Genomic DNA, 7,242 nt, shown 5'->3' with positions numbered 1-7,242 from the left:
TTGTTATTGTCAAATTAATGCACTCAAGACAGAAGACCACCTGAAGTTCATTGAATGAAGGAACTTGTTACACTTCAGTAAATGTCACAGGTCAGAAGCCGAAACAATGGGTTTTGTGCCTTTAAGTTGTTTTAGGCAATCCTTACAAACAGTGCTGTATATGAGGTGTAACCATGCTTTTGGACTAACGAATAAGTATGTCTGCAAATTCCTCTTTCTCTCCAAAGCACAAAATAAGGTGGTATTAACAGTTTCATGATATCTATAGCTGAGGTTTGACAGTTGAAAATATTTTTGTTCTCCTGTGGAATTAACATGTAGTTCCATAGTAAGTGAGCGTTGAGTCTTGCATGTCCAGTGTCACACAAGTGTCACCAAGAAATGCTTAGGAATAATCATCTCCTGCTGTGTACAGTGAACTGACGAAACTTGAGGCTGTGGAGACAGCCTTGGAATTCCTCCGTGAACAGCCATTGAAACTTGGGTTCCTTGGAGCTGCTTTTTTCTTGCGACTGGGATGGGAGTTGTCTCCGTCGTTGGTGTCGAGCACTACTGTTGTGCTGGACTCCATTCTGGACACAGCATATAGACTGCTTTGCCGGGTGGGATGAAACCTGGCAGCCTTGAGCTCTAGTTCATCATGACTGGACAACTCAATGAAGGGGCACCAGCGGAAAGCTCTCTTGAAGCCAGCTCTGAACCTGCGAAAAAAGGTACTTGGTGAGAGAGTGTGCATGTGAGAGCCAGCCACGAGCCTTCGTCTGAAAACATGTACGGCACTGCCTTAACATAGGGACTCTGCTGATTTCTTTGCTCCTAGCAATGTCTGTGGGGAGGTCACTGGAAGTTCCCTTGGCTAAGATCAAGGTAGGAAAAAATGAAAGTGATAACAGCTGTTTTTTGTTTCTGATATTATTTATTTTCCCTGCTTTGTGACATTTTCCTGATAATCAATTTCTCTTCCTTTGCCATACATAAAAATAAGGATGTAAACAGTTAAATGTCAGCTTTCTTAAAGCTGTCTTCATAGAAATTTATCTGATTGACTTGTAATGAAACCCACGCCTGTATTTTGTCTTTCCTCAGCAGAAACTTTGCAGCATCCTATCCCTTGCTCTAAAACAACAATTCAGCTTCAAGATTCCACTATTTCTGTTGTTTCCTTCTATCTTAGAGAGGCTTGAATGGGATTTATGTAATGACTGATAATGATTCACATAAAATATTTGGAAAGTCATTTGCAAAGTCAAGATCTGAGAAAGCCTGAAAACTGAATGTGAATGATGTACAAGCAGGAAAGAATGTTAAGGCTTTAGCACATTGGTTCTTGCAACATTCATATGTGAGCGCTTTTTATCAGTTCAAATCATAGAGATTAAATAGCAGGACCATTATAATTTTTTTGTGTGTAAGCCCTTGCATCATATAAATGAAATACCAGAAAACAAAACAAAACCAATTCACAGTGTATTTGTGTAACCTGAAAAAGAGCATCTTTTCACCTAGACCTAAAACATAATGGACTTCTTTCACTTCTGCTGGTTTTATTTCAACAATGTTTCTGTGCTGCTTATTGTCTGTAAGCTTTTTGTAGCAATGGTTCTGCTACCACAGTGATAACTACAGATAAAAACATCTAGGAATTTTTCAGTGAAAACTGATCTCCCAGAACTAATTACCCTTCCTCCTCAGTTTTTCAGATGCAGATAAATATATAAATCAAAAATTGTTTTTCCATACTTTGGTATGGAGTTGTCACATGATTACAAATGACCATGTAGCACGCTATTCATCATTCCACTGATTATATGCAGTCCAAATGTAGAAGTAGTAGCAAAGTAAAGAATGAACCCCTAATGGAAATAGGTTTAGTGTAGTAAGCTGTAAAACCCAAATATCTTTAGATTGTATTTTTTCATTGCACTTTCTATCCTCTTTCATATTCAGGGTTTGGTTTTCTCCCTCTTGAAATACTGCTATCTTTAGGTACATTAGTAATGTCCTAGCCTGGAAGATGAGGCTGGGGATAGCTATTATAACCATGTCTGATACCAGATCCAGCAGAGGTAACAAACACTGCTGTGTGAATAGACCTGACTCCCAGCAACAGGCTTTCCTTTTCCTACTGTATGAAAAGCAGCGAACATTCAGACTTCTTAATTTCAATACAAAATTTAGTCGTAATTAAACTGTCACCAATATGGCATTCTTGCATTGAATATTGAACCAGGAGATCTTTATTGTGTCTCAGAATTGCAAAGAATTTTGGTGGGTTTGCATTCTTTAGTCTAGGTGAGCAATTTTGCAGTGTACAAGTGTCAACATATACTTAAACCACATAATCAATATTATTTTTTATTAATAATGTCTTCTGTAGCTGCCACCAGTGTTTTTGAAGTAAACGGTAGTGTTTTAGAGATGATGTGGTAGTAAATAAGAAAATTTGAGACCTGGTTCTTTGGCTTTGTTTTTATGGACACTAGATGTCTTGTGATGTCTGGTCTCCACTTAAAGAAATGGGAAATTTTCTATTTGAATTAGAATTTTGGTCTGGGATGCTAAATCGTTAGTTCTTGTTTGAACAATTGTAAGCATACGTGATTAAAAAGGATCAGAAAGCTTTAAGAAATCAGGCATTGATATTTCAAAGGACGGAATCTTAAGCATTGTAGGCTACTCCTGATTATGAAAAATGGTTACTTATTCAAAGGAAATTTGAAATAATCTTTAAGATTACTTATTTAATACTGATTCATGCTGACTTTGTTGACTATTTGATTGTTCTTAATGGTCTCTATTCAGTAACACTAGAAGAAACAATGAACAGTAGGACAGCTAGGATGTTGCTTGGTTGGATCCTGGTCCTTCAGGATGAAATGAAGAACAGGAACTGGTTCTGCAGACCAGTAGTCTTGAATTGCCAAATACCCATAACATTCAACAAGGTCTGTGCCTTTTGAAATTGAAAACATAATGGTACCTGGCATTTCTTGCATCGTCATCAAGCAGTACTGTAATATAGTACAGAGTAACAAAAATATAAATATCTGTTTTGTTAGCCTGCTACAGACCTCGGAGTTCAGTAGAAATCAAATGTTTAGGTATAAAATATGTAGTAAGTAGCATTTTGTTATATCCTTCCGTCATTGCAAATAAATTTGTTTACAGTGTGGAAGTAAACAGATTGTACTGTACTTCACAAGTAGCTTGCATTATTTCTTTACATTGCAATGTATTTGCAAGCCAAAAAATAGAACACTGCTACAGATGTCAAATATAGCAGTTGAAAACAGAAAACATTCGTCTCTAAATACTGAAGATTGCTCTAAAACTTCATTTAGAGCAACCTGTTTACTGGAAATGTGCACTTGGTTCTTTAGGTTTGTATCTGATAGGAATCCAAAGGAAGATTTTTTTTCCCCCCCAGGAACTGAAAACTGTTGAAGTGAAAATTATTTCTTTTACCACATTTAAGCCATTTATTTTCTCATAAAATGCATACATACCAACTCTTTTGTAACTGGTTCTTACCTCTTATTAAGGCAGCAGTAAATAATGGGGTTGTACATGGTAGAACTCATGGCAAGCCAAAAACTGGCCAAATAGATTTGCTGAATGTATTTCCACCGATTCAATTGTTGATAGATCCCAGTAACTATGAAGTAAGTGTGGTAGGGCAGCCAACAGATGGCAAATGTCATCACAACCACAATCATCATTTTTACCACCTGACAGAAAGAAATAAGAATTCTGTTTCATAATATGTTTCACTCTATTAAAAAAAAACCAAACATCTGACTGGAATTTATCTTTAGTTAACTCTCATATTCTTATATTTCTTATATCTTCCTTTTCTTAGACAAAATAATAGGAAAAGTTTCTCCAGCATTATCTCTATTAATTCTTACAATAAATACATTTGCTTGCTTATATTTGGCTATCTAAAATATTACTTGATTCCTTGTTAAGATCTTGGAAAAGGTCACAGGTTGTTTCATTTAAACACCATACTCTGGCTTTTATTGACCTTGGTGTCATTTTCTATTGTGGTCCACAAGTATATTCCTTGCTCCCAATTAGTAGATGTGATTTATGTAAACACTTGATTGTAGGAAATGAACAACTGCAGCATCCTCTTTAATTTTGGAAGATAACAGTTTCCTTGGCTGGTGCTTACTGCTTGTTGCATTGTAACAATCTATCAGCTTCCGCAGTTCCTGTTAAATAGCAATGAAGAATAGCCCCATTTTGTGCATGGCACACGTGAGGAAAAGTCATCATTATAAATTTCACTATTTCTTCCTCTTTTCAGCTTTGCCAACTGCTAGCGCAGCTGCTATTTCTGGTGTGATGTGTCACAGTCACACAGCAGATTATCTTTCTATAAATACAATAAAACCAGTCATGAGAGGGTTGTGCTGAGCATCCTCTTGTTCATTTATACTGTGAATACTGTGGAATACCAGAGATTGCTCTCAACAGTTGCTATCATTTCTCTGTACAAGGCACTGTTTTCTGCTGTTAACAGGTTTGTCAGAAGAAAACAACCACCCAAATAAATGGAGACCTGAAATTTCCTGTGCCTACATGTCCTCAGCTGATATACTTAGAAAATATCAGCTATCATGGTTAAATCAGTTTACACAATTATCATGATACATGATAATTGATGATTTCTTATAATCTTGTTGAAAACATAAAGCAATTTAATGTCTGGCACCAATTTATAAGCTTCTTTGCAGGCTGAGTCTGTATTGTGCAAGATAAGAATGTTATTGAATATTGACAACTTTTGCATTTTTAGGTGATGATTGATACATATTTACCTTTGTGCACACATAAAATGACATTTCTGGTTGTTTTTCCCAAACTACTTTTTATCAGGTAGTTGTAAGTCATTACAGAAGGGAGATGAGTATTTTTATAAAGGAAGGCAATGCAATGTATCACTTTCCTCTTTGAGCATGCATCTGTATGTCTTTATCTAGGCATGTATAGATGTATATGGGACTACCTGTGAGGTAAAGATGCCAGGATTATTATTATTATTATTGTGAGAAGGGAAGAGGATACGACTGTGCATGAGTGACATTTCTGGACTAAATTATGCATCTGAAATGGTCATGAAAATATGCTGTCAGGTCTCAGTCGTAATGCATTAAATGGGATGTCTCTTCTGTCCCTTAAATATAATTCCAGTATTCTTGTGGAATTCCTGTGCCTTGTACCTGTTGCACATGTTAGATAGAAGACCTAATTCCATTGTTTCATCACAATCCTTGATCACTGTAAATCAGTGCACTGATTTATAGGTGCACTTCATTTGCTTCTGCAATTTTGTATCTGATGAGAATCATTTGTATTACTTCAATACTGTCCAGGGATTCTTTAATTTCAGAACAGCTGAAAATTTAATTACTTGCCATGACATTTAATCAACAATCTTGCAGTATCTTTTGTGCACGTGAAATTATTCTAAGAATTATTTAACACAGGAAAACCTTAGGTACAAAAGAAAAGTTATTGAGGCATCATTTTTGCCTCAATTTTTTTTCTTAAAAAATAACAAAAAATAACCACTGCACACCACACTCATTTTTACTAGCAGTAAAATCAGCAAAAATAAAAAAAAAAAAAAATTCTCCTTTCAGATCAGTCTGTATCAATCTGAGCTTCACTGAAGTGAATGATAATACACTGATATATGCTTGTTTAGGAGAAGACATGTATTGGGATTACCTTATTCTGTACAGTTTTCTTTCCTAGAAGAAAGAAATGCCCTTTTTTCAAGCAAGAAAGGGCATTTTACAAAGTTCTTTTTGTTAAAGTCAATGATAAGTTGCTGTTATTTTGAGTATTTATAGTACGATGCACTTATTGACATACTGCCTAAGGAGAATATAAGTGAGATGTTACAAGTCTGTGTGGCATAAAATTGTTTGAAACACAGGGAAGTGACACTTGAATTTGAAGTAAACCACAAAAGCTATAAGAGAAATTGAAAAGCCCTTCTCTGTCCTCATTCAGGGTCTAAGAATGTGTGTGTGTTTGCAGAAACGTTGGAAAAGAAGAACAAGAGGAACATGAAAGAGGAAAATGATTCACAGATTCTTCTTTCAGAGACAGGCATGCCCGCTGTGCAGGACAGCGCTTCACAGTTGATAGCTGTAGTTCTTGTCCAACCCTTTGGTCTTTCCAAACAGTATTATGTTCCAGTTCCTGATGATATCAATACTACGAGCAGGAACAGTCTTCCAGGTCTGTAAACTCAGGGCACCCTGATTTCACTTAGTATGTCCTGATGAATGAATGTCAGTAAACAGGCTCAGTTAGGGCAAAGGGAAAAGAAATGAAATGGGTGAGTGTGAATTACCTGCAACAATGCAATTGTCTTTGTTCTTTTATATCTCAGAAGCTTCTTTCATATTCTTCAGATGAACTTTCAAAGTGAACCTTAACTTTTTGTTTGTGAGGAGTATTTAGACCTGTGCTTCTGACAACATGAAGCAGGAAACATCACTAAAGTAAGCAAACCAGAAAATACCTGAATTCAGTTGTTCTTCTGCTCTCTCTCTCCTGCCAGTGTTGCACAACAGAGCTTTCCAAAACATGTGATGGCAGTGGGTGCCACCAAACAGAGTTCTGGTAGTACTGAGTCCCCCTGGTGCTGTTCAACCACTCCTTGTGTACTGTAGGCAGTCTGGCTGGAGGAAAGGGATGTCTTTCTGTTCCAGGACTTCTATTTTCTGTTAATTTTAGTTGCACTCAGTCTTTCAGCCATTGTGCAACCTCTGTGGAAGTGTTGAGTCTAGATTTGGAATGTAACAGAAAATCAAAGTGTTCTCTGTTTTTATTTTCATCAACATGTTCTTCCAATGGTGGCATACTTCTGCCTATGTGTAAGAAAAGCCCTTTCTGTAAAAACAAAAAAAAAAACCCTGTCTTTTAGTGTTGCCTGTTCCTTTGAATTCTTCCATTCTGTGTAAGAAGCATTCTTTCATTAATAAATGTTATGTAATGAGAACAAACTATATTTAAAAGAGCAGAAAACCCAGAAGTTTATTGGAGCTGGAATTTGTATGTTTGTATTGTGAGACATCTGAAATGGTACAAGTGGGGAAAAATAGAGCTAACTGATCCTATTACACTCAGAAACACCAGCAAAAAATGTTCTTTTCTCCTATTTTTACTTTGCATGAAAAGTAGCTAGTAAAAATGAGTCTGAGATGCAGCACTGAAAAT

The 7,242-nt window shown here is 36.3% G+C and overlaps 1 protein-coding gene across 1 annotated transcript in view; it reads right to left on the bottom strand.

Moving 5' to 3' along the window:
• Positions 1 to 385: 385 nt before the first annotated feature.
• TACR3 (tachykinin receptor 3) overlaps positions 386 to 7,242 on the bottom strand; it is a 30,553-nt gene continuing 23,696 nt past the window's right edge. Inside the window, exons 4-5 of the mRNA XM_042872108.1 lie at positions 3,532 to 3,728; positions 386 to 701 (exon numbers count right to left, since the gene is read on the bottom strand). Coding sequence (XP_042728042.1) covers positions 386 to 701; positions 3,532 to 3,728 — 513 coding nt within the window. The remainder of the gene's footprint in view (positions 702 to 3,531; positions 3,729 to 7,242) is intronic.

Source organism: Lagopus leucura, unplaced genomic scaffold (genome assembly GCF_019238085.1).
Source record: "Lagopus leucura isolate 7727_CA_CO unplaced genomic scaffold, USGS_WTPT01 Super-Scaffold_100004, whole genome shotgun sequence".
NCBI lineage: Eukaryota > Metazoa > Chordata > Aves > Galliformes > Phasianidae > Lagopus > Lagopus leucura.
The sequence above is the reverse complement of the archived record's forward strand: the minus strand, read 5'-3'. Positions and strand labels throughout refer to the sequence as shown.